Here is a 27,848-nt window from a genome sequence, read left to right as displayed (position 1 = left end):
AAGGTATATGTTAACAACAGAAATAAACAAATGACTCAAATAGGTGAAGAAATAAATAAGAGCTCGCTGAGCTGGATAGTGCTTCTTTTTATAGCTGTTCTGTTCTCTACCAAGAATCGGAGAGTGCTCTCTTCCTGCAAACTGCACACTCAGAAAAAAATGAATTTATTAATACTTATAGAAAAATACACCACTTGTTTTAAATGTCCTTATGTTTAGAACAAGAACATGGAGTTTAATCCATAGTCTGCAAATTTTGAAGTGGTGGCAGGTGGAGAACAAATTCCCATCATAGGAACATGGTTCTTAGCTTAGTGCTGTCCTTCAAAGTTCAAATATATGAGTTGGTATCCCGGTGTTTCCGTTTCTTGCCACATTTACCGAAATGACTGAAGAAACAGAAGGGGAGAGGTGTATAAGTGTGAAAGAAGAAGGAAAAGACGTAGCCCAACTTTCAGTCCAATCCACAGTACTGAAACATTTATTTTCTGCATGAAAATTTTCTCATTCTTTAGTTTGTGTATTGAAGCAGGCAGAAGTTACTGATGCAATATCCAAAGCCACTGCTTGAAACATTAATGTATAATGCTATCTCCTCAAGAAATTAAGCCAAGCTGTAAATGTTCCCTGCACGCCTACAATGCAATGAAGAGCCTGAATTGCTGCATGTCGGGAGTGGGAAAGACATGCCTGCAACTTTTCAGATATATATTCATCCTGTACATGACTTTTTAATGACTTCACAAACTGTGGAGGTGTTCCCATGATCAAGGGCCCTTCTTCACAGGATTGAGGTTATGGCTGGTTTTCTTGAGCAGAGAATTGCAGGCTGTACTTTGAAGTATCTCTCTTGCTCACTATTTATTTCTGCTTCTAGAGGTACATAGGACAGATTTCTCATGTTTCCATGAGAAAAATACATGTTCTATCCCCATACTTTTTTTAACAACTTGCCTTAATGAATGGTACTGAAAATTTCAAATGTATATTGAGGGAAATATCACATCGACCTGACTAGGGAATTTACTTTGACATTTGGAAAACATCATTAATAATTTATGACAGCTGATGAAGTTGGAGAAGAACACCATCAGGAAACAGCACCTAAGTAAAAAGGAATAAAATACATATCATACCTTGAAAGCTGCTCCACATCCTCCACTGTCTCTGGTAAGGAGATTCCCTTTGTCTCTGGTAAAAGGAGTACCAGGAGCCCACAGACAACTGCGAGAATACCTATGGTGAACATTGAAGATATACAAAAAACAATAAGAAAATTACTTTTCTTATTTTCAGAGTTTATCCACTGAGGAAAGTTTATTCAGATAAAGGTTGGTTTAGTATTTTTGAAGCACAACAGTTATTTCTGATTACATCTGTAATGTTACACTAATCTTATTAGACACCTATATGCTACATAAATTTAACCTATTATAAAAAAAACCTTAAAGCTAGAGCTTCATTTGCAGCCTGAACTGGTCTCAGAGGGAGATCTTAAAAGTCAAAAGCCTCAGATAAGTGCACATGGACAAATGCATACAAACTGTGGTGTAATCAGAACATTATTTCTCATATTAGATAAGGCTTTGTCTTGCAGATGCCTCGATGTTTCTTGAGACCACTGAGATTTTCCTGAATTAGCCTCTTCATGTATCCATGACCAAAGTAGATTATGTGATTCAGGCTAAGAATTCATCCTTGGGAAAGAGCATTCAGATAGAGAACCAGTTTGAAATTGTTAATTAGGAATGGTTATTTTGGAATAATTTTCTGTGTGGATATAACTTAAATAAAGTAATAAATAAAAAATAGAAGGGCTGGAGCAAAAAGTAAAATGCTCCCTGACTGCTGCACAGCCCTCCCTGATTCCCTCTGGTTTTGCAGCTCTTTACTCATGAGGGAATTCAGCAGCAGAGTTTCAGCATTAGGTAATGTGAACACTGCACTGCTGTATATGTCTGTTCATGGGTTAACGGTAATCTTTCAAAATGTCTTCTTTCCATTTTTGTTTTCAGCTAAAGTTGTCATTAGCACCAATTTCCCTACTTATTCTATCCCTTTTGCATTCAACGCAGTCATGTGTATCTCCTGGAAGTCTGGTTTAGCCACAGATTCACGTTTCCATGTGGGAAATAAGTATTTTATTTAATTTTTTTGCCCACAGAATTACTCCACAGGGATAATTTTTTTCTAAAATGCAACTGCAAAAAAGAGTTTGTCAGTAATATGAAGTTATTTATGGTTAATACAACGCCCGTGGTCATAACTGTACCTGCCGAAAAACCCAAACCAAGTATTTTTTAAAAGACATTAACCTCTACTCCAGGGAGACTAAGCTTACTTCTCTGTAATTACAGAACTTAGCTGTAAGTTTTCTCAGTCTTAAAGCACCTCACATAGTTTCTTTTATGCTCCTTCAGCCAAGTTATACAAGCAGACCTGAGCAAATCCATGGCCTGCCATGTAATCAATCACCCACACGTCAGCCATTTGCCATTCAGCCTCTTGCTCTAGGTGTGAGGGTTGAGAGGAGCTGGTCTGAATGGGAGATGAAGCCACACATTACAGTTTTGCCCTGAAAGAAAAGCTCTGTTAGGAGGAGAATATTTAAACCAAAAGTTGATTTTAAATCAAATCTTACAGAAGATTATTAGAGGTAGCTCCAACCAAACGGCTGCTAATCGGAAAAGCAGGAATGGGGCTATGATCCCTCCTAGGTCACACAAACTCGAGCACAGGGAGACACCAAAGTTTCTGCAAAAGAAAAATAGTGCCAGGTATTTGTGAGGAGCTACCAAACAGATGAACCAGCAGTTTAAGGAGCAGAACATAGGCTTAGATCAAAAATTATCCTGCCAGTTTATGCCATTCACATTGAGCAGTGGCTACTCATTTATGAAACGCTGAACAAAATGAAGTTTACCAAACAGTGGTGAAATAGGGAATGGGGAAAAGCAGGAGACATTGAAAGATTCCAGGGAGCTTTCCACATACCTCAGTGTCGTAGGGTACAATTCAGTGTTCACAAGATAGACAATTTCAAAAGCCATCGTGATGCCCAGTCTTCCCAGTGTGGCAACTGTCATTTTAAGCCATAGGATATCTATTTATTCAAAGAGAAAACCTGCTGAAGTGTGTTTTGCTGCACCAGCAGAGCATTTCTGAGAGCCCCAGGCCCTGTCAGCAGAAGCTCTATCACAGAAACACTGGATCAGTGCAAATCAGAGTGAAAAGCCACTGATGTAGATATCAATTTCTACTGGCATTTATTGTTTTTCAGCACCACGCCAGGCTGTTCTGGAGAATCAGAAATCACTTCTTGTTGATTGATTCAAGATGCTGGTGGGGCATAACAGCCTGGATGGGAATAAGTTTCCATGACCACATCCAAATTGTGCTCTGGAAAAGAGCATTTATTTATATAGGGATGTCATGCTGTGAGAAACGCATGTGAGTAACTCAACACATGTTAAGTGACCACATGTTAAGTCACCTCCCAAAGCCTTCTGACCACAGATTATCTACCTCTGAAAGTGCACAGAATCACAGAATCAGCTAGGTTCTAAAAGACTTCTAAGATCATCGAGTCCAACCACAAACCTAACTCTGCCAAGTCCACCAGTAAACCATGTCCCTAAGTGACACATCTACATGTCTTTTAAATACTTCCAGGATGCTACAGGAAAATAATTCTCCCTAGGGTAAGCCAACTACACTTTCTAATTTGTTTAGCCATTGCTCATTAGACACACTCCTAATAATGCTACTCCTGGCCATCCTCCCCCTTCCTTCCCCTGATGCTTGACTTTGTACCTAGCACGAACAGGCCAGGAGCCTTACCCTGCCCTGGTGGCTCTTCCTAGCTCACCCAGGTCTGCTTGAGCTTTGTGGTGTGGCCACTACTCTGTATACATCAGGAGGAACCCCTTATTCATCAGTAGGGAGTGGAAAGGTCACATCCACACCACAGGGCACAGCCGCTCCATCTGGCTTTGTGTCAGAGTTCCCTCTCCAGAAAGACAGTGTCCTCTGGAGGAGCATCACAAGGAATGCAATAAGCACTTCTGCAATGCCCTTGGGAGAAGCCAGTTTCCTGTATGGTCTGACTACGAAGAGACAGATGGGGAGGCAAATGAAAGAACAAGTGTGAAATCAGCACAAAGGGGAGCTCTGCCACTGGAGAGGTCTCTGGCAGTGATTGTGTTTTCTCAGAACTTCAAGAGAAAGAACAAGAAAACATTTCAGTTTGCTCTGAAGCAAAACTGAGATGCTCAGGGTTATTTCCCTTCCAAAATAACCAAACAAACCCTCATTAAATTTCACCCCATGCTGCGAGACACTGAAAACTTCTGGCTTATGTTTGTATGCTCTTCTCTTGCATTTGCCTTCAAAAACAGTACAAAGACTTTATACACATTCTCTCTAACACTACACCCAGCTGTTGCTCACCACCCATCAAAGATACAGCCATTACATGTCCCAGGGCACTCTATAAGCAAATGAGGTATGTTGTTCCATGACTGCAATGCTGTTGTATCACCGAACACTTTTCACTTTTGTTTACAGTTTTGTGTGGCCTGCTGTCCTTGCTTAAGGGGTGTCAGAGAGAAGTCATTGACCTAAAGACCCTGACACTGGGAGGGGAATTACCTTCTGGCAAAAAGGCAGTAATGAGGCATGCAATTCCCGCCACAATGTTGCTTATTGCAAAAGGAAGGCGACGGCCGATGCGGTCAATTGTCACTAAAATCAGGAGAGCAGCAGGCAGTTCTACAGCTGCCGAGATGAAGAAGTCTAGGTAGAGGTTTCCTCCAACAATTCCTAGGCGCATGACAAGCCCTTGGTAGATCAGGGCACTTGTGAACCTAAACAGCAAAGGGAAAAAAGTGTTGAGAGGCAAACAAATGGCTGCAAGCAGCTGCAATGACCTTAAACATCACAACAGAATTTTTCTTCAAAACCCACTGCCATGGTAAGAAACTGGACTGAAGTGGGCACTCACCAGGCATACATGAGGATGAGGGTGTTCCTTCTCATCCCGGGAGTCCTCATCAGGCTGAGAAAGGAGGGGTTGCTGACCTCCTCGTTGCTAATAGTGATCTGAGGAGAAAAGCGAGCAGTCAGCTATCAGGGGTCAGGCAGGCAGTGCAGCAGAGTTTCTATGTAAGCATGGTGCTCAGCAATATTCCAGTCCAGTGAGCTAAGGTGCCGACGAGCCAGCTCTGCTGCTATTAGCACTCCAGAGCCATGTGCAGTTATGGAGAAATAACGTATAACTGGGCTGTGGGCTTTCATTAAGGATGGTCATGTAAAAGTCAGGAAAAAAGTCCCCAGTCCTGACTTCAGAGTGGAGCAATGATTCCCTTGATGTAAACTGAGAGAAGCTGACCTGGAATTTCTTGGAAGGCAATAGGCAGTTGTTCTCATTTCAGGGTCAGAAGCAGAGTTTATATTCTGACGGAGGTGAGGGAGAGGAGCAGACCATGGCAGAAAGGGCAAAGCAATAGGCTGGGGGGAAGGAGGGAGACAGAAGGTGAGCAGCAAGCAATAGACTTGGGAACATGGCACAGCTGGGCAGCAGGAAGGATAGTGAGAGAAAAAGCAAATCTGTAATGGCACTTGGGTGCTACAAAACATTCAACTGGTGAAATGAAGAGGGTCTTAAAATACACGAGCACTGTGCTGAACTGTACTTTTAAAAATACAAGCTGTACTTTAAAAATGGCTTTTGCTCTGTAAGAAAAAATCCTGAAAATATTAATTAATGGCCCTCATACTGCCTACAAATTATATTAAATTTGTTTTCAGCTTCCTCCAATACAGACACAATGAGGGACTTAATGAAATGATTAGTTAGAAGGTTTAGCAATAACAAAAGAGGGCAGGGTTTCACATAGCCTGTGTTTACAAGTTGGAGTTCATGTTGCCACAGGATATAGTGGAGCAGAGATACATCAGCAGGGCCAGAAAGAGTTTAGGCACATTGATGGAGGCTGTTTTTAACACTGATGGCCAGCAGATAGTAATAGTGATGCCTAAGCCAGATGGGAGTCCCTTTGTTCATATGTTCATTTGATGGGCAAGGAACATGAGAAAGAGAGGTGGAAGTGACTTTAGGCAGGGACAAACTGTGACACGACCAAGAACTAACAGCCACATCCAGGACTCCCATCAGCTCTCTAATCAACTGTGGGAAACATGGGGTTAAGCCTGCTGAGTCCTTTCTAGGAGGATTTCAGGCAGCCCGGCTCCTTTGACTCTCAGTTACTGTTCCCCTCCTGAGAGGAGGCCTGAGAAGCAGAAACCCAAGGAAACAACCTGGATAGTGGGGAAACATGGGTAAAAGGATGGAGAACATGCAGATCCATGAGAGCACAGGTAAAGCCAAAGGCATTGCCCAAGGCTCTTGTCAGCTCAGCCAGGGCTATGCCTAAAGCTTTTCCTCTGTATTTGGTTTTCATATCATAAGGTAGCATAGATGTTTTCAGTGAGATTTGGCTGGATGTACTTACACATGACTTTTTCATAACTGAGTGACACAAAACTTTGTAAGTGGACAGAGAAATCCCACATTTGTTTGAACTTCCTTTCTACTGCCCCTTGCTTTTCTTCTGTAACCAAAGCCAGTTTTCTTCAGAGCACTGCCACTTCTGCTGCATGCCAGAGACCTCTGTGAGGCAGGCAGACATTGCTGGGTTTCTGCACTGCTCTTGGACTGTCTCATATCAGTCATAAAGCTGCCATGACTGTGTTTATAGGAGCAGGCTGCCAGCCATCAGTTTTGACTTTGTGCAAATATGGGGTTAGTTTTCCAAAGGACTAAAGATGAATTCAGCATAGCTGCTACCATATGTTTTTATGACTTAATAAAGTCATAATGACCCCAAACATGACTGAGCATTTTTTAGGGATGAAGAAAAAAAATCACTGTGGAAAGTCAACTCTTTGTAGGGAAAAAAAATCCTCTTTTTGTTTTTTGAAGTCAAGGAGAGCTTTGCTATTCACATCAATGCAGTCAGGAATTCAATGGCAGAGCCCATGTTTCTAAAGATAGACTATTCTGCTCTCTTAAGATGCAGCTCTTACTCAGCTGTTTGCAATCCAGTCTTGTCTGCTTTGGACGGAGACCAAAAAATCAAAAAATATCTTGGGGAAAAAAATAAAACAAACAAACAAAAAAAAGGGTTTCTAGTTTACAGTTAATTTAATGAGTTTTGAATGGAGCTGTACCAGTGTCGCAACTCACAGAGCAAAGGAAGCAAATGTTTATCTGCTTTCATACAAAGGTCATCTACATGCCAATAAAAATGCAATGCAATGCTGCCACATCCAAAGCCATGTAAGGGATTTGGCCAAAGTAACTGTTACAGATGTACTGGAAAATCTAAGCCAAAATTCATAGATGGGTAATGTCTCTCACTCCTCCCTGTCCGTCCACACCTGCAGTGCTTTGCCTGAAATCCTGGGGGTGCTTCATGAAAGACAAGTCTGACGAGAGTTAATGTGAGAAATAGGCTTGATCTGTGACTAATGTGCTTCCTGGAGATGGCCTCTTTCCTCTGGGCACAGCACCAAGGATAAAAGACATTGTTTATTGAAAAGGTCCCAGGAACAGATCCAGCATGAATCTGGGTGTATGGAGGTTAATCTGCTGAGGCTGAGCGGCTTAAGCTCATAAGCAGGGACACTTCTGAAAAAAAATTGAATATAACTTCAATAAAGCAGGGAAGGACACATCTCCGTCCTGACATAACACTGTAAAAATGCTGATATTTAGAGAAGGAAGTGGGTGTCTGGACATAAGGCTGAAAGCACAGGGGAAGCTGCAGCAGCACAGCCTTCCTGCTATATGCCTCCACCCACACTCAGCACTGGGTAATGCTGACCGTGATGGGGGAATCTCACCAGTTCATGTGCCCAACAAGGACAGTAATCCATAGAATCATAGAGTCATAGAATAATAGAATGTTTTATGTTGCAAGGGACCTTAAAGATCACCTACTTCCAATACCCCTCTCTGGGCAGACAGGATTGCTCAAAGCTCTGTCCAGCCTGGCCTTGAGCACTTCCAGGGATGGGGCAGCCACAACTTCTCTGGTGAGCATATTCCAGTGCTTCACTACCCTCATAGTAAAGAATATCTTCCTAATATCTGATCTAAATCTCCCTTCTTTCAGTTTAAAGCCATTCCTTATCTTGTCACAACATGTCCTTCTGAAAAGTCCCTTTCCAGCATTTTTGTATGCCCCCTTTAGGTACTGGAAAGCTGCTATAAGGTCTCCATGCAGCCTTCTCTTCTCCGGGCTGAGCAAGCTGAACTCTCTCAGCCTGTCTTCATAAAACAGATGCTCCAGTCCCCTGATCATCCTCGTGGCCCTCCTCTGCACTTGTTCCAAGAGTTACATGTACTTCTTATATTGAGGGCCCCAAAGCTGAACACAGAACTGTAGGTGGGGTATCATGAAAGCAGAGTAGAGGGTGAGAATTGCCTCCCTTGACCTGCTGGTCATGCTGCTTTTGATGCAGACCAGCATATAGTTGGGTTTCTGGGCTGCAGGTGACACTGCTGGGTCGTGTTGAGCTTCTCATCAACCAACACCCCCAAGTCCCCCTCCTTGGGGCTGCTCTCAATCCAGTTGCCCCCAACCTGTAGCTATGCCTGGGATTGCTCTGACCCAGGTGTAGGACCTTGCACTTGGCATGGTTAAACTTCATGAGGTTGGCATCAGCCCACCTCACAAGCATGTCAAGGTCCTTCTGGATGGCATTCCTTCCCTCCAGCGTATCAACCTAACCACACAGCTTGGTGTCATCGGCAAACTTGCTGAGGGCACACTCAATCCCACTGTCCATGTCAGCAACAAAGATATTAAACAGATGACTGCACAAAATCATTAGTCCAGAGTCATAAATCCTAAGAGACATAGTACAGGTTAGGGCCCAGCTTATCTGTGGAACTTGTTGGGTGAACTCTACCTTCACAAAACTGCCATCAACATACACTTAATGAAGTGGAAAGATAATGAATATTGGTATAAATCAATTGGCCATTTCCATACAACAGCTGTTGCCATAGATGTCTTCCTGTGTGCACTATTATTTTTATCAAAGGAATGGTCCTGAATAAGCACAGCTGCTTAGGCTAGATGGCTGATTTATGGGACCTTTTTCTCACCAGGTAAAAAAATCCTATGGATTTGAGAACAGCTACGTGTTGTTTCAGAAGAGTGCCAATAATTACTGCCAAAAATTAATCCAGAATTATACTCTAGGACTTTGGTGAAGCAATCCCACTTTTTTGGATGAGCTGGGCTGAATTCTCAGGTTCTCTCTTGCTTAAGAAGAGCAATTAGAAAAACATAGGTAAGGTAGCAAGCAGTGGGAACTTAAGTTGTCAACTACCGGTTACAAAGCACACACATCATGATGTTCCTTCCCGAAAGGATGGAACATATCAGTGTCCTTCAGACACTACCATCCCAAAGTCTTTGCTTTTGGTATCAGTGAAAATTTAGTTAACATAATACTTCTACATACGTATAAAAATGTACGTATATACATGTGTGTAGTCATAAAGGATACTACCATGCACTGATAGGCATTTTATGCGGGTCATTTCTTTTCAATAAGAAAATCAAACTTTCTTTCTAAAATACTTGTAGCACATTCAGCATGCCAACTCTGGGCTGCTGTGTACTAACGATTTGCAACCATTTTTCTTAGTTCAAATAATGATTCCTAACATTTCTTTTGCTAGCATTTAGGCTCCAGACATAGTTTATTACAGAACAGGAACTTTGACACTTCAGTTGTCACTGAAGCATAAGACCAATGCCATAACGACCCAATGAAGAAAAAGGCAAATGCTGCAATGACATGACAAGCATCATATGAAATGCATCAGTCCTTTCAGTTCCATCAAAGGACTGTAATTCTAACATACACTGTCTTGTTTTGTAAACAGTGATCTTAGAATGTCCTTCCTCTATTTGGGATTTTGGGGCATATTTTCCCCTTACTGAGAGAGAAGCAAATTCTGATTTCATTTTCCTTTTGAGCTGCAAAAGGACGTTCTAGCAAAGGAACCACAAAAGTGGATCCTGCTGTCTCCACTCACTCTGTCAGCTAAAATGGCAGCTGCTGTGAAATCTCATGGGCCCTCAGGCTATTTTCTGGTATTTCCCACAAGTTTTTAAAGCAGGAGTGTTGCAAATGAAATGCCTGATTCATTGTTTCGCAAACTTCTTTTGTCAGATCATGTCTTTCTGGCCAGTTCATTTTGATTCTCTTGCAATTAGCAAAGTAGGTACGGGACTGACAATCTTGTCCTGGTGTGACACATCAAGAGTGTTGCCATCACATAAAGAGGAAGCATTTTAACAAAACTGAACCTTCAGAAGAGTAAGAAAGTTTAGAAAAGAACCTCTAGCTCAAATAGATAACAATACCTCTGAGTAATGTGGGGAGAGATATTTCCCATTGTGCTTTGCAATGTTGTGCATGATTTTTAATGCTTTGTCTCCCTTCTTGCGTGTCAGAAGCCAACGTGGAGATTCAGGAACCACCCTGTAAGAGCACAGAAGTAATGAACAGGGGTTTGGCCCTTTAACATTATAAGTAAACTGAAGTCCTTTGCCTTTTGCCTGTGTTAATACACAACATACAGATTTTTCAATCTTTGGGATACAGAACTCTTTCGTGGACTGCTTTTCCCATCAGTCTGCTGTAAATTACCTAATCCTTGTGGGCAGGAAAGCAGGAAATAGGTTATATCAGTGCTCCACAAAGTTAGAAAATAAGAAATCTAAGTACTGTATTTGTACAGTTGATGTCAAAAGTAGGATAACTAACAGACAAACAAGGTGCCTTGTTTTCAAGTAACAATGAAAGCACTAAACACATGTATTACCAAGTACAGACAGATTGGGAAACATCTAGCTCTATTATTATGAGACACGCAAACACATAAACCTATACATGTTTTATAAATTGAATACAAAGCAATAGTACTGATAGATGTTTCAGTTTCTGCTGGGCAAGGGTTAATATAATTCACAATTTAAAAGTTCACAACAGGCAATATTTAAGGAAACAGTGGGCAAGAAGAGGCTATGTGGATTAGTTTCTGTGGATCCAGCCCACAGGATGGCTGCACTCCACCATGGCATAGTGCTCTGCTCTCATGTTAGCTGAACTGCCCCAATTCACGGAAGGACCTTCAGGGCAAGTTCAGGTTTGAACTGAGTATATAATCAGAGGTAAAGGTGGCGTCCCATGGATCATGGTCAACCAGACTTTGGTCAAGTGAACCAGATATACAACCCCATGTTAAGCAAGGTAGGGTTCTGTGAAGGGCCAGCTGTGGCTTACAAGGGAGGCAAACTCTGTACAGAAAAATGAAACAAATGTACGCCTGCAATTCACTAAAAGGTAAAAATTCCAGAATCAACAATGTGTAAATATCTTCTTCCTAACCTACAACATCTTGCACACTGGAGACTTTGGACCACAGCAGGACTCTCAAGGTGCTTGAATAGCAACAGCAATAATGACAAGAGCAATGACTGCAACATTACCAGTAGTACAGCAGGAAGAGGAAGTTGGGCAGTGATATGGCCAGCTGGACCCCTTGCCAGGTGGGAATCAAGTATGCAATTCCAGGGAGAATCATAATTCCCAGGGTGAAGAATATCTGAATCACAATCCCAACAATCCGCTGGTCAGAACCAACAATCTCTGTCACTGATCAGAGAGAAAGCCGAAATAAACAACACAGAAACAAAACTAACATGAAAGAAAAACGTTAGTGGTGGAACGTAAGGAAGGGTAGTACTGCATCAGGTCACAAGTCTGTCTATCCCAGCATTTTGCCTTCAGAAATATAAGTATGTTCAGGGCAAGAGTAGGTGACACCCCCTCATCAGTTCACCCCCTGTTCTTCAGCTAGCAGGGTCTCTGAGTGCATGTTTACTAATGTACTAAATAGGGCCAGAACAAAGAGTTGAGACTGTGTCATGATCACCTTTAGTAGTAAATTGTTAGCACTCTTCTATGCCACAGACTAGAGAACCATCCAGGCAGAGGCTGCTCTCAGTAATAATATGGGCAGGACAACTGTGGGGAAGAGAGTTTAGCCATACCATGCTGGTTTCTCTGAGGGCTAAGGTATAATCCACACTTTGTTTTATTTACTAGAGCAAACATAGCCTTTGTTGGTTTGTTTTTCAAACTTTGTTGAATTTGTTTGTTTTGTGAATGGGACTAATCACTTCTGAAAGCCATGTAAGCCCATATTTCAGGCAATATCCCATGGCCATGACATCCATAGTTGAGATGAGCAATGCTTGAAGAAGTGTCTCTTGTTTGTTTCAAAACTGTCACGACTACCTACCCCTCAAAGCAAAAGCAGAGGGTTTTACCTTGCTTTAAAATATACAAAAACTTTTTTTTTTTTATTTTTCTGAAAGAGATGCAATTTTGCAAGTAACAGTAATTCATTTCAGCTGGCAACACAGAGAGATAAGACACCATTACTATCGACTATTCACCGTGTCTGCATGGCTATGGGGCAACTCTTGCCTAAAGGTAGCTGCTCAAAGCTGGCTTGGAAAGAGCTAGGTTATATGTACAGGTTCTTGGGTCAGCCTGTTGTGATTCTGAAGCGCCGATCAGTAGCTTGGGAGATGTATTAATGGCAACCATCCTCCTGGTGCAACAAAACCAATGACCTGTATATGCCTCTTTAAATGTATTAGGCTGGTAAATACTCTGGGTGATCCTGAGTCATAAGAGTAGATCCTTGAAGAGATTTAGAAGGAATCACTCTCTTCAAGAATTAAGCACCTTGCTCAGGGCTGAGGTAATACACTGTCCTTCAGGAAAGTACCGTATCTCTGAACCTTTCCCTGAAATTGGGCAGTCTGATACGAGCATTGCAAACCATTTCTTTCTGTTAAAACTTGTCCATTTTAAGGAACATTTTGCTGGTTAGAACACTCACCAAAGTTTTAGGATAAGATCTCAGTATAAAATTAGGCCATCTGCTTGGAAGTGAGGGGAAAAACAGCTTTTCACTCTTTCCCTGGATCTTGGACCTGAGCTATTCAGCAGTGTAACTTTGCCCACAAAATTGAGGTGTGTCTGGGCTTTAAGTCCTGAAAGGGCCAGACAGGTATGTTTGCACATACATCACCACAGTGTGCTTAGGTCTCACTGTAACTGTTTACATCTGCTTGCAATTCTGCTCTCACTCATCTAGAATCCACTAGGAAGTTAAAAACATTGTCCCACCCCTTACAGACTACAGTGATGTTACAAATTTTTGCACTACATAATGGTGTTATCACTGTGTTTTGAGTAGATTATTGAATGGCTGGTTTTTGTTTAAAGTAAATCTGATGTCTCATCTATAGGATGATGCTTTCTTCAATGTGATATTTCATGTTTTAAAGAAGAGTTTCCTTTTCTGAACCTGGCTGTCCTTCAAGATGCCACAACAATACCCTTTTCTCATGAAAAGTTAGCTTGCTACACAAGGAGCTGCACTGCTGGGCATGACAATGAGCTATCAGATAGTCTTGATCTTTGCTGGTTTGATGCTATTTATAAAATAGCTTCCATCTTTTTTCTTTTTCAGGAAATCATAATCGTAATATGGACCCTGGTGTCCAGCTGGCACTATGCAAAGCCTCCCAGCTGAAGAATGAAGAGCAGACATCCAAGCGTTTGCCCTTCCAGTGAGAAAAAACAGTTGACTAACTCCTCTGAGTGTCTATTCAAGATATTAAGACTCTGCCAGAATTAATCACATCCCTATTTGTGTACCCAGGCTTGCTCTGTAGATTTTGATCATCTTGGTGATTTTCAGTGCCATAAGAAAACCCCTGTATATACACATTTCACTCCTCCACCCCTTAATTATTTATGTTAATCCCTCCCCATCAGACTCTAGAGATGGGTACTGAAGGAGAGCTTGGACAGTTCTGAAGGACACATCACTCTCGTTACACTGCCCTCTTGCAATTACTTCCTCACTCTTCTCCTTAGGATTCTATGAGGTCAGGCAGGCATGTACACTGCTGCTCATTTCCATCCTATATCAGTATTGAAAACCAGAAAGAGTTTGCACTTGCTGCCCTTCTCAGAGGGCAACTCCCTACAAATAAATCAGCAGACCTCCCCAGGTAAGGAAGCACTGTCCTGTTTAGCTGCTAGAAAGATCCCTAGTATGGTCTGGACAAAGGCCGGTGATTGCTTCCTCAAACATTCAGTTCAGGCATGAGCCCAGACCATGGACAATGTCAAGTTACAGTATGCATGCAGGCACCTTGTCTTGGAGGACAAATGCATTAGCTAGGATGGATTTGGGTTATTCATTGTCTGCTGATCCCAGGGACAGTATTTTGTTGCCAGGAAAAAAATATTATTAAGAGCACATGTCACCAGACACATTGTCCTCCAAAAATCACTTGGTCTTCCTAATAAGAAAAGAAGAAAGATAACAGCTCTCACCAATCACGTAGCATGTCATCCAGGTTCCCTTGCTAAACACGCCTTGGAGAAAACGGAAAATCAGAAATACAGTGAAGTTTGGTGCGAATGCCACTATGATACCACATATCCCAACCCCGAGACAGGAGAGCAGGTAGGTGAGGATTCTGCCATATCTGTTGAAAAGGGAAAATAAAGTGAAAATTACAAAAACCATAAAGGTGGGTTTTATCCCCTGGCATCTCATTTTAATGCTTGATCCGAAAGCACTTTTATGAGACCAGTCTTGTTCCAAAGGGAGGCTGCCTGAAACATTGCAGTGTTGGCCCTTGGGATATAGGAATCTTTTACCTGTGGGAGTTATCACTGCCTTCATGTCACTGACTTTAAAACTGGTGATGTCCCAACAGGCTCCTTTTTATGTTAGAAAACAGTTTGTCTTTTTTAATCTAAACTGTGGTCCATATGTTACAGTTCAGATTCTTGATCCAGTTGAAATAAGGGAAACCTTCGCTGGGGATTTCTGTTTTCACAAATTAGTCTCCTAAGAGTAGTTTCAGCCAGCTCTGTGAAAGTAAGTAATTTCTTCTTTAACTACTCTATGTGGTTTTCCAGTGTTTTGTTTATGCTCAGATTGCTTGTTTTCAAAGTCAGCGTAATGTATTCATGAGTCTCATTTTCCAGCAAAACCCATCATTATTAATAGACATGCCCAAGGAAAGCTGTAATTCAAAAAAACAAACAAACAAAAAAAAACAAACCAACAAATAAAACCCAACAAAACCTGCCTGCAGCTTCTTGGAAACTGTGTCCTTGGAACACAACTGAAATTTCCATTTTGTTCCCTTTTCCATTGTTGCTGCTGCTCAGTTAAGAAGAATAAACTAAAAATTATGTAACTATTTACCAGAAATTATTTGAGAGAACATGTGTTTGATCATTTTGTTCAAAAAGTTTTGAGAGAAGAATTTATACAGGACAAAAACTTAGGGTATTTTCAGCCAAGTCCGTCCTGTTCAGTGCTGCCAAGGAGACAAGAATCAAATGGTCTGGCTGTAGCACATTCTCCAGTGCTATCAGTGCATAACATTCATAGTTGTACGGTAGTCATATTATGCTTAGTACACAGGTACTCCTATTTTAATAATTAGCTGTGATATCTCTACGTTTACACAGTCTTAAGGTGCTGGTATCACAACTGCCCAGCCAGACACTGAGCAGAGATACCTTAAGCTAGCCAGTGCCATAGCATCTTTTCCGCCTTACTTTTCTCCCTATTACTATATCCCTTAGAAAGAAGTGGTTTTCCTTGCTAATTCAAACTTTATTATCTGAGATGACATTCCAGATAATTTCGTAAATATTCATGCCTACAAAGAAATTGTACTTTAGTTATTATTATGATTATTGTAGGTAGCAAATAAAACAGGTAGAACAAAAATGTTCTGCTATTGAAATCATTAGTAGTGCTCTCAGCCGATGCATAGGCTGACTACTGTTACTTATCAGCAAAAGCACAAACCCAGCTTCCTCCTTTACCCTAAGAGCAAGGTAGAGCTTATGGGAGCTTCCCACTCCTGGGCAGGGTGGCTACTCAAACCTGAGTATCACCTACGTCTTTTCCTTGGTATTCATCCAGATCTAACAGAGTTGAGGACCAGCTGGAGGGAGCTATGACCTTGGTGGTAAGCATATGAGTCCAGTCTGTGGATGGATAGAGTTACCATACTTTGTGCCTTCCTTCTTTCTTCAAGTAGTTGCTTTCTTCATCAATAGTGCCTATTAAACATTCTTTGGTAAAAGAATGTTTAGTCCAGAAAACTCTAATGAATGCTTCCTTTTAATTTCTGTGTCCTTCTCCCCTTCCTGGGTCCAGATGTGCACAGAAAACAGGAGAAATGGCAAGAAAAGCTCTTTTCATGACATTTTAAAGTCTGAACAGGATCAGTAAGCATGATGGCATGAGGTTTCCAGGCCAAAAGGACACAAAGATAACATTGGTTGATGTTGTTAACCCAGGCTGGGAAAGTTTATCCAAAGTGAATTAAACCCTAAAAATGTTGCCGCATGCTTATTGCAGGTGACATTACAAGTAATTTCACCTCCGAACAAATCAAAGGACAGAAAAGCTTACACAGTACCTGTCTGCAGCATAGCCCAGGGTGAACGCGCCAGCCAGAAACCCCAGATTGAGGACAGCTTGTGAGAGATCCAGCATCCAGGCATTGCCGCACACAAGGTTATACTGTGGGAACAAAGGAGAGGCATAAACACCCAAGATGTTTCATTCATCATCCTCAGAGCAAAACATTATAGAAACTGCATAGGGCCAAGGTGGGAAGAAGGAAAGGAAGGAAGGGGAAAGGGGAAGGGGAAAGGGGAAAGGGGAAGGGAAAGAGAAAGGGAAGTTCAACTATGCGTGTTTAACAGCAAGCACCAGCGGGCCAGGGAAGTGCAGCCATAACAAGCACAATTTGAGCTGTTGCGAAGGTAAAGGGAGAGTTCCTCCATGCCGAAAAGATGCTGTGTTTCATGCATCAGCTGTCAAGATATGGGAAGCAAACTCGTCTTTTGCAAACTAAACACAACATTGTTAAATTTGTTGCCAAGGCAATGCCATGACTTTGTTTAGTGCAGAATAAGGGTGCACAGCTATAGCCAATGAAAATACCAGTTTAGAGATAGAGGTTTAATTATTTTTCTTAGTGTCTTCTAGATAAAAGCACAAATATGTGGTCTCTGAGGAAAGGAAACTAAAAACAGCTCTCCGATTCATTTCAGACACATAGAATATCTATTTTCCTGGTGTAGCTTTCCCAGATTTTTCTATTCCTTATACTGCAGTAGTCATAACTCCCTAACAAGTTGTTACATTGGTGGATAGCTGAAGAATTCATTAACACAGATGGGGATGGTGACAGCCAGAGATGAAGGGGAGGGAGAAGGGGATGAGAGGAAAGAAGACAAAGACACTAGGAATTAAAACTAGAATGAAACTGAAGTAGTTATCCAGACAGCATGTCAGTGTAAATTACTTTAGAGGTTCTTTGAGAATACAGAAATACCAGCCTCTGCCTGCCAAGTTCTGCAGACCTGCTGAGAATCAGGAGGTTTAAATTCATGCCTGGGGTAACCTTAGGAACAATGCAACTTCAGGACCTTCAGGACCAAGGGAAGCCACAGACAACTGCAGCTGCCACCATTTCCCTAGAGATATCCTTTTGCTTTCAGGCATGAGCTGTAAGCAAACTTCTAATCACTAACAAGGCACTGGTTGCTGAAGCACACACACAGTGTGTCACATTTGTGCTCACCAGCACATGTACCACAACACCAGTGCACAAACACTGTGCTTGGACAGCTGGCCACAGGGTGGGTTAGGGAGAAGATTAGCAGCCCCTTCTGCCACTCACCATTCTCCAGACTCTGAAATATAATGCCATGAGACTGAGCTCCATCTTAGCCCATTTACATGCGGTAATGCCCAGAGAGTATTCCCTGGGCCTAGGATTTCAGAGGTGTCTGCAGAAGGCACCCAGACTGGGATTGCACTGAACCTGAAACTGGACCCATAAATTTAAAGTAATACTCTTAAATATTTATTTATGTACCTAAATAAGAAACCATTTCTCGTAATATTCCGAACTCCGAGCACAGCACAGGTCTTTCACTCTCCTTGCCTGTCTCACCACATAGCTGCACTCTTCCCTGTGGGTTTTTGATCAGACCATTGGCAGCAGTAGAGACCCCAGGCTCTGCTGTACGCGTGACAGCCGTAGTGAGAGCTCAGAGCCTGATGTCAGGGGCTGTTTTACAAAATGCTATGCTATTTCCTGCATTTTCCCACTGATGGCTTCAGAGCTGGCTGTGATGTGCTGTTTTTTCCCAGTCATTTACAGCAATGGAGTGTGACACAGGTCAGCTTCAACCTGCAGCTGTGCTCCAGCTTTGAACACTGCTTAACGCAAACCTTTACACCATTATTTTCTGCTTCCAGAAGATGCTTGTGGACTGACCCTGGGAGCACCATTCCCCAGAGGGGCAGGGAGGAGCCCAGACAACTCTCTCCTAGCAGTCCCTAGGAATAACAGAGAGGTCCAGCCTATGGTCTGCAGAGGGAGTTTTCTCCTGGTGAAGGTTAAGGTCACTCAGCACCTCACAATTGGCTTGTCTCCTTGAAAGATCAAAACCTTGCAGAGAAGTATCAGGCTGATTGATGGATCAGCAGGGAGGGCTTCATACAGGACCTGGTTTAAGAGCCCTTCACGGAATTGCCTGGGTCAGAGAGAAAAATATCCTCCAACACTTGCAGTTGCTCCTGAAGAAGATGGTCATGGGAGAGGACACCTCCTCATAAGCCAAAACAACCAAGGAGAGAATGATGAAGCGAATAAGAGCATTATTGCCTCACCAGAGACAGCTATATATTAGTGTGAGAACAAAATTAAGAAGTGAATGTAATAACAAAAGTGTTGAAGCAATGTCAAAATGAGATGATGCTTGCACAGACATCAAATCTATAAACACTGTAGATCACTTAAAATCCACTTGCCCGTAATTCCAGTTGTTGATTTCAGAGACCAAGCCCATTTCTAATGGCTATAAACTGCATGGGTATTTTACAGCTCTCTCTGAGCCAACACACCAGGTTTCCCAAGACCCAGGACACTATCCCTGTGATATCCCAAGTGATTACAAAGGGAACAACATTGCAGCTGCCCCACAGGAGGATGGGTGTGCTTCCCACCCTGTGATAGCCTGGCATCCTCAGCTCACTGCAGAGGCACTCTCTTGGAGAAGGCATCTACCCTCTGAGGAGCAGCGGTAAAGCCACACAGGTAGCTGAGGAGCTTGCTTCCCAGGGTGGTGGCGGAGTCATGCCCTGAGGGACCAGCCACAGTGCCCGCTGCAGGCACTGGCCATCAAGGTTTACACGTTTGATACTTCTTCAAAGGGTATATTTATTTTTTAAATAGTTTGATCCCTCTTTACTGTAATCACGCAATGGATAAATTGTCACGAAAGAGGGCAAGAGAATGAGCGTGTGCCAAAAAGAGGGATGGGGAAATATCTTTACCAGAGAGGACTCTTTCATCTGAACAAACATTTCAGATGATTCAGGCGGCAGTTGAAACGTACCCAAATGTTTTAAATATTCCAGGAAATAGGAAAATACAGAAAACTTCTAAGAAATGCTTAAGCTCTTTGTGAAGATATTAATGACAGAACACTCACTGTACCCTCCTAAGTCCTGTGCTTTGTTATTTTCTAAGTATTTAAACTGCTTCTGGTACAGATAAGCCTTCTCAGACCTTTTCTGTTTGCTTGACATAGCACCTAGCATTTAAGTCATCACCCTGCTAATGTCTTGCTTTTCGTTTGCAAACATAACCTTTAGAGGGGAATGTAACCTTTAAAAGAAAATTGCACACCCTGCAGAGATATGTTTCCGATCTAAGCTCCCTGTCAGACCCACAGCACCACTTCAGCTGTGACCTGGTTTGGTTGTGCCTGATAGTTATCCCTGTATGCATCACGTGAAGGAAATGCATCTCCATCTGTTTACCCAGGATCTCAGCCTGTCTCCAGTTAGCCGGTGGAACTCCCCCAAAACATCTCCCATGTGCCTTGCTAGCAGTCCCTACAGAAGGAAATGGAATGGTGCTTCCTGTCTGTTTCTGAATGGGCGCGTGTCTGTCTATGCATGGGCTGATGTTTACATTCCTACCATACAGGCTTTTCTTATGCCCAGGCAGATGCTGTCCATGCTCACTGACCAGGAACACCTCCATGCAAGTATCTGGTGGCATGAGGGATCAGTATCCCCGTCAGTAACCATCTCCCGCTGTGAGTAATAGGAGAGCCCATTCCCTGAAAGTATAAGTTCTCATAACATACCAAAAAAATCCCAGCATGTGGTCTCTAAATGTCACAGACTACCCTCCCTGGATCCCACTTGGTTTCCAAATTTGTTAGCATTCAGAATCAAAAAACTCTAGGGCTCACTATCTGTCTAGACTTTAACTGTCTGACTTTGGTTTTCTTTGGTTTCTTCCTGAACATTACACTTGAGCACCTCCAGAGAAGACCTGTAGCCCACATCAACTGAAAATAAGCTGTGGAAGAAACCAGTGGCTCATCGCTGAGTGTCACACATCTCAGCAAGCTGGGACCCAGCTGAAGCTTCCCTTCAGAAGTGTCACCTCTCTGGCTGCAAAAGCACACCCTGCTGCTGCAGAATTTGGGTCATATTCTAGAGAAACATCTGGGAGACATCAGAGTGAGGAGAGCTTAATGTCCTGTCCTGCTTTTGTAGGTATCTGTCCACAAATAGTGGCCTTGCAGCACATACGTATGCAGTGAAGAAAACATTTCTGCTTTCACTTGAATAACCACCCCCAGGTCAACACAGCAGAAAGAGAATGTCACCGTCCTGCATTCAGTCCCCTTTCCTCCATAAACTCAAAATTTAATTGCTAAAATATTTACTGCAGTGTGGGGAGAAGGATATGGAAAAGCAAAAGAAAGCCTATGGGGGTTTTGACCCTGATCTTAAGCCTATCTGTTGACCTATACAGCACTGCCTACACCTACACACTGTTAAAACCTAGCTAGCCAGCTGCTCATTGCAATCACCAAGTGGGTGAACTAGCTCAGCTGGCCAGCTCCAGCTAAGGGCACATCCCCTTCCTCATCATTGTCATGCTCCCAGCTAAGCCCCTCTCTGCCCAAGTTCATGCACCCAGCACAACCCTGTAACCCATCTCTGCACCCACTGCCACACTTGTCTGCATGAGTGAGATCTCTCTGGGGGAACAAAGGGGTTTTGCACTAGCTCCCTGTAGTTCATTAGTGTAGTAATCACTATAGAAAGGAGTGGAACTGGCTGAGATGGGAACAGAAGAAATGCTTGTACATGACTGGAAAAAACAAGGATTGTGGCAACTTCTCTTCACACCTTCGGCAGAAGGCAAACGTTTTCCATTTTGGTTTGACATGCAGACTAACCACAGACTTGTAATTCCTGGACCTTGAGAGGCCTTTATGCACTGAGAAAGCCCAAAAACACTTCAGCACACCTATTCCTGTAGAAATGCATTGATTTAAATGATAACGTTATTAAAAGCTCTTCAAAACGTCACAACTTTGAGTAGGAATTTGGTATCACTTTACCACCTCTTACAATTAATTTCAAACTGATGAATGAAATTCTTTGGTCAATGAAGACATCTGCAGTGATTCCTCAGCCCAATTACAACAGCACATTGAGAGCCCACACAGGTTTTAAGTGGCATTCATGCAAACGGCCAAGCAGACACTGGTTTACCCTTTCGCTCCCAGTGACAAAGAGGAGAAGCCCCCATTAAAAGCTGTCCTAAAAGCAATAAATAAAACCAAGGCCTGAGCCCACAGCCAGTACTACCTGGCTCGATGGCAGTGACAGAGGTGTTGCCCCACTGGCGTAACCCATTCAAGGAACTGCTCCAGCGTTTCTCATGGTGAAAGCTTAGTTAGAGGGTCTTAAGAAATTCATCAGTTGCTGCTCCATTTGCTCCTCTGTCTGCCCTTTTCCCCTTTCCTTCCACTACTTAATATTAATCCCACCCTGACAGTTGAAATAAGACTGGGTCTTGCCATGCCAATGGCAATAATCACACTAGATCAACACTTTGGGGGATGAATTACACTGTTTATTGCCTTGGAGGAGGGCAGAAAAAGGACCTTTATCCGCCCTGAGCTTGACAGACACATCTTCTCTGAGGGACTGTAAAAGCTACATGGCAAACATTGCTTTGCTTACAGGCTTCTCTGCAAATGCTGGCTGTCATTTCTGAGGCAGCTGGCAAGCAGAGGAGTAGGAAGATTTATTCCCAGCAGGTGCAATAGGATATGTTCAGATGATCATTTGTTCACGTCAGACCTCACACTTTGGCAATAAATAGTTGGCAGGTCTTGAAATGACATCATCTATGGCGTGGACACTTGCTGCAGACAGGGCATACTGGAATCACTCCCTCCTGCCGAACTCCTGCCAACGGAGGTTTCTAATAAGCCAGAAATATGCCAGCTGTGCTGTAGCTGCCGCTGACCATGTAGACTTCCCTCTTCCTTTCATCCACCACCACAGGCCATTGATCCTGCAGGTGTGACTGTACTTCACGCACATGCCTCTAGGAGACATCACCGTCAAAAATGTCTGAATAAAATGATTATTGCTTTGCAAAATATCACCAGCCAGCCACCCTTTCACAAAATGCTAGACTTTCTCCTCTGGGATGACAGCACATAGTGCAAAGCCCACTTAAAGGCCAGTGGCTCGTCTTCTGCACAGTTTGCTGGGAATATTAGTTTTATTGACTTCCCTATTTCCTGGGTACATGCATCCCTCTCCCAACTCATTTGGCAGGAGATGGCTGGCAACACTCTTCCTACTTCAAGTGTCATGTGGTGAAGGGAGAAACCTGGGCTCCCTTCCAGACCCCATGACTCGAGCACGAGGCTGTAACCTCCCTGGTCCACTGCAGCCCCCCAGTACCCTTGTGCTGCACAGAAACATGGTCCTTTCCTGCCCTTCTCCCCCTGTAAGAGGTGCTGCTGTCACCAGCCTTCCCTCTGCAGAAGCCCTGGCCACCTGCTACGACCAGCATCATTTCAGACGGCATCAGTGAGCATGAGCCAAGGATGGATTTAGCTTGGTGATTACCCATTCAGACTCCCTCTCCAAGCAAAACATGAGAAGCTACTGCATTCCTGTCCCCCTCACTGACGCACGCAGCTGCCTCTTCCAGTTTCACAGGGAGCTGTGCAAGACACGCTCGATTAGACGGGGGCAGATTGCATGGGCCAAAGTCCTTTGAGCAGATCCACCACCTGCGACACCATTGCGTCGGAGGGGGCGCTGCCAAGGTTTATGCATAGCACAAGACTTTGCTGGTGTCTCCAAGCTTGACATCATCCCAGCTCCAGTTTGCCCAACTCTTAATTCAGGCAGCAGGGTGCTGGATGCAGCATGAGTGGACAACTCTTCCTCTGATCTGGATTACCCTCATGGAAAAGCCTGACCTAAAGCAACAGAGCACAGAGAACCTTAGGCATGTCACTGCAGAATTAGGAGCCTCCTCTCAGAGCCTGTTAGGCATCAGAAGAAGACTTTAAAAGGGAATCTTTAGCAGTACTTTGACCTGTCACTAGATCAAGCTAACTGCCTTTGCCATGTGTTGCTCCTGGGATGATTTCTTAATAGATTTTGCTTTTCTCAAATGCTGAAGGAAGAAAGCCCTGGTACACTCTCCCAGCACCCCACTGTACCCCAGCACTGAGATTCAGGAGTCCTGTAGCAGCAAGCAGGTGATGCAGCAGGCACCCCAGGTACTGCCTGCAAAGCAGTGGTTGCTTTTTATCAGTCCACATTCCCCCTTTTTCCTCTGCTTCTTCCTACTGATGCTACTGTGAACACCTTTGCAGAAGTTACTTAGGATGAGAGAGTGGCCAGTGAGCAACATGCTCCAGTCATGTACAAATCAGAGCAATGAAACAAGTACAGCAACACCACTCATTTCACAACTGCTCATAAATCAGTCCCTCCAGCCATATGATTTAGCTTCTTTTGGATGCTCAGCACCAATTACAATAACCTGTGGTCTGGCTGCCAGACCTGTTCTGTGATTCAACACCTTTTCCCAGCGAAGGCGTTACATGCCTGCATTTGCCCTCTGCCTACCCTGAGACGCTACAAATCCACACCAGGTCTGTGTTTGCCATAGGTCTGGAAGAACACCTTCAGTACCCTGAGTGTTCTTTTTTTCCCCCCTTCTCCATAATTCTCTCTGAACATATGTCCTTCAGATTGTCATGTAACTCACCCTTTTATCTCCATGATCACTTCCACTGTTGATTCAGCCAGACAGAAATCTTAGGTAATTCAAAGAAACAGAAACAGGAAACATTTACAGGTAAACACATGAGAAAAGACATCTTTCATGAGCTGATTAAATGGAGCACAAATCTGCTTAAATTGAGTCATGATTTGTTGAACCCTTGGCTGAATGATAGGAGACTAAATTAAATCTGGGATTGAAATCATCTTTGCTGGACGTAGAACACATTAATAACATATCAAGCTCCTTTTAATAGCTGATCTCAAAGCAATTAAGGCAGGATGTGCATGCCACAAGCTTCCTTTTTAGATGAAGAAACCAAGCCCTACGGAATGTGATTTATCCAACAAATGCTGCAAAACTGGGAACAGGATGTGTGTGCCACAGGTCATAGGCCCGCACACTCCATCCAAGGTGCCAGCAAAATTCCTGCTAGGAGCCACAGTGACACTGGTGATGGAACATGCTGCCTTGGCATAGGAGAGAGACAGTCCCAGCCTGTTGCTACTTGCAGACTGTTACTCCCTGCTTTTCCCAATGTGCACCTGTAAGAGCACAGGTGGAAAGCACTTCCCCAAGCATTCCTTCATTCCTCCTGCATCCCTGGTCCTGGAGGTTCTCCCCAGGAGAAGAGAGGAAGAAGGTGCAGATGGACGAGACGTTTGCCAGTGAACACTGAACCTTTCACTCCCATTTACCACTGCAATACAAACCTGGTTTTGTTTTCTCTTAGCTGTACCCAGTGGCTCAGCTCTGCTGGAAAATCCCAGTGGTTTTGCTAGATACACAAACTGCTGCCATAGTCAGACTCTGAGCACTATCTTATGGACACAACCTACATCCTTTCACCTTCAGCAAGGTTGAAGGGGTGAAAAAGAGCAACAAAAGGAAGCTCTCTAGTTTTATTCTTGAGCTCTGAGGGGAGCAGCTGGTGCCAATTGCCTAGGTAAAAAACGCCACGATTTAACTCCTTGCAGTCCCCCAACAGAGGTACCTTGGAGACAGCAGTATCGTCTTCCCACCACAGCTACTTCGCACAGCTTGCTCTGGAGCCAGGATGCAGTTCTCAGGCAGCATTTGTCCTCCTGCCCACCCAGCCTTGGCTGCCACTGCCAGCGTGGGCAGAGATACATAATTCACAGGGACCAAAGTCTGACACCAGCTCCCTGTTTGTTAATTACAGCCTTCTGAACAGCTTTGATTCCAGTTATCACATACAAAACTACTTCTAACCTTTGCTCTAGGGCCAGCCAGGTGCTCTGATTTATCTTCTCCTGAGCAGAGATCCTGGCTAAAGCTGCTCAGGTCAGATGTGGGGCTCAGGGCACAAAGTCAATGCTCTGTTATGCCTGAAGCCTGTGAGAAGAGCAAGCAGTCCCAGCTGGATGGGGGAATGATGGTGAATGGGAAGGTTCAGACAGGCACCGCTCTTCAGTTCAGTGTTTACTCAGGGCTTTGCCAGCTGTGCCCTGCTCCGTGTTTCAGAGGGCACAGTTCCAGTCCAAGCTCCCAGTCAAAAAACACAGTGGGAGGCTCATAAGACAGGCAGGAGCCAAAGCCCATGGCCAAGCTGCAAGCTTTGTGGAGCACTGTGATTATTTCCTAGCCAGCCCCTCTAAGCACACTTCATATTTTTCATCCTTGCATTGGTGACAGTTACTGTTGGGATGACCTTAAAATATGCACTTCAAGTGTGCAGACTGTGTGCTGAAGCCAGACCCCAGCACATCCACAGCATGATTACAGATTACACAGAGGATCTCCTAGGAAAGCATCCTAAATGGCCTTTTGCACGTTTATGACTGTTCGTACTACACTTGCCAGCACTTACCACTACTGGTAACAGTCTGTGGTTCTCCGGCATTGACATTTCAGGAAGAGCTGAATAGTAGCTTTGGGCAAAAATGTGTGTTTGTTTTTTCTTTAGTAAGCACAATCATTTCTGCTGACTCCTGCCAGATCTCAGAAAGGCATTCTGACACCAGGGTTTTTTACTACCTGCAGACTTAAATGCTCAGTACAGGAAACAGAGAACGTATAATACACAGTACCTAGATCATCAGGTGGTGTAAGTCAGCTACACTTGGAGTTTACATTGACAATGTTGCTGGCCCAAAACCAAGCACCAGAAGCCTCAGCTACAAGCACTTAACTCTTTATTTTCATCTGACATTCCTCTAATGACAGAGCAATCTCTGTGTGTGGTGTTTGGCTTTGTGTGGGATGCTTAGCTTTGGAAAGCCACCCTTCAGATCAGCACACCTTTCCCTAACAGCTTGATGCTGACACTTGATCATTCTCATCATCCTTTGCTTGTGAATGAGAACAAAACAAATCCAGAAAGGAAAACCAGCCACCAAAGCAATGAACTTTCCAGGGGCAATATCATTTTACTGCCGCAATCCCGCACCAGGATGGAAGCACTGATTAGAGGACGGGGATATTCCTTACCTCACTAACGATGGATGAGTGGGGCTGTTTGTACACCCAGTTATCATGGCACGTGGTGAGCGGCAGGTAGCCTGTGCTGCCATTGCTGTAGTGGGCGAGCGGGCCGGTACAGCTGACGGAGGTGTCCCACACGACATCCAGCCTCTCACACTCCCCGCTGGAGGACCCGTTCCCGAGACGCAGGGGCAGTACTGTGAAGTTTCGCTCCTCTTCCAGTGTCCAGCCACATAGCTCACTTTGTTCAGCTGCCCCAGGGATCCTGCACCAGTAGCTACCTGGTGCTTGCCCAAGGAAAACCACACTGGTGAACAGGAAAGAAAAAGTTATGCCTGTCTGGCAAAGGAGGAAAAAGACCCTCTTCTGAAATCTTCCAAATTCACCAGCTTCCTTCAAAACCTCATCAAAACTTGGCATTATGTCAGGCAGTTTGTCCACTTGCAGCACTCCAAGAGATGACAGTTTGCTTTCACACCGGGCATCGGCTGCTGGCACTTCCTATAAGCGTGTCTGCCTTGCCTCCCCTCGCTCCTCTCTTCTCACGTGTGTGCACACACACAGAGACACACGGGCGTGCAATGCTGCCAGTAGCATGAGTGAAGCCAGGACAGGGCAAAGCTGCTGGTAGGCATGCAAGTGCGCACCCAAGCACACACACAGAGACTCAGGGCATGCCAAGTGGCGTGGGGCTTACACACAGATGGGGAGGAGTGCGATTTAAAGCGTGCAAACATACTGTAGGAGAGGAGGGGCATGCATTTCCTATTCATCCCGAATGTTAAACAGATTATGTAATAAACCCAGTTAACTCCTTCGAGGTGGGTGAGCCACAAACGCCAGCTCCTGCCACGGCTGAGATAAATTAATAGGTGCAGAGATAACGCAGAGAGTTAAACGGGAAACAGCACTGGAGCTGTTGCAGCAAGTGATGTAGCTTCTCTGCGGGATGGCAAGGGCAGAAAGAAAGTTGTTTCAAAGACAGCTATAAAGTCTTTCCCTCAGCAAATAGAAATGGATACTGTGGCAATGTTT

At 43.8% G+C, this 27,848-nt stretch overlaps 1 protein-coding gene across 2 annotated transcripts; it reads right to left on the bottom strand.

Moving 5' to 3' along the window:
* Positions 1 to 147: 147 nt before the first annotated feature.
* Positions 148 to 27,531, bottom strand: SLC22A3 (solute carrier family 22 member 3). Of its 2 annotated transcripts, XM_061378527.1 has the most exons (11): positions 26,820 to 27,530; positions 16,632 to 16,735; positions 14,512 to 14,666; positions 11,577 to 11,742; positions 10,449 to 10,566; positions 5,003 to 5,100; positions 4,651 to 4,865; positions 2,995 to 3,103; positions 2,642 to 2,754; positions 1,137 to 1,236; positions 148 to 389 (listed from the first exon to the last, which is right to left on the bottom strand). In XM_061378527.1, exons 1-11 carry the CDS (start codon positions 27,231 to 27,233, stop codon positions 332 to 334), a joined length of 1,650 nt encoding a protein of 549 aa, XP_061234511.1. In that variant the 5' UTR covers positions 27,234 to 27,530; the 3' UTR covers positions 148 to 331. The 2 variants fall into 2 exon arrangements, with proteins under 2 accessions (XP_061234511.1, XP_061234513.1); XM_061378529.1 differs by lacking the exons at positions 148 to 389; positions 1,137 to 1,236; positions 2,642 to 2,754 and having other exon boundaries at positions 3,103 to 3,399; positions 26,820 to 27,531.
* Between the last annotated feature and the right edge of the window lie 317 nt (positions 27,532 to 27,848).

This window comes from Neopsephotus bourkii, unplaced genomic scaffold (assembly GCF_033783945.1).
Source record: "Neopsephotus bourkii isolate Nb327-2 ecotype Australia unplaced genomic scaffold, CSIRO-AGI_Nbou_v1 NB_1767, whole genome shotgun sequence".
NCBI classification, from domain to species: Eukaryota; Metazoa; Chordata; class Aves; order Psittaciformes; family Psittacidae; genus Neopsephotus; species Neopsephotus bourkii.
Note: the sequence above shows the minus strand (reverse complement) of the source record. Positions and strands in the feature narration are given on the sequence as shown.

Coding starts and splice junctions, on each gene's coding strand:
- SLC22A3 (XM_061378527.1), bottom strand. CDS start 27,233: ATGCCAAGTTTTGATGAGGTTTTGAAGGAAGCTGGTGAATTTGGAAGA. Junction 11,743..14,511: donor GATGACATGCTACGTGATTG/GTGAGAGCTGTT, acceptor CTCTCTGATCAG/TGACAGAGATTGTTGGTTCT. Junction 390..1,136: donor GATGTGGAGCAGCTTTCAAG/GTATGATATGTA, acceptor CTGTTTCTTCAG/TCATTTCGGTAAATGTGGCA.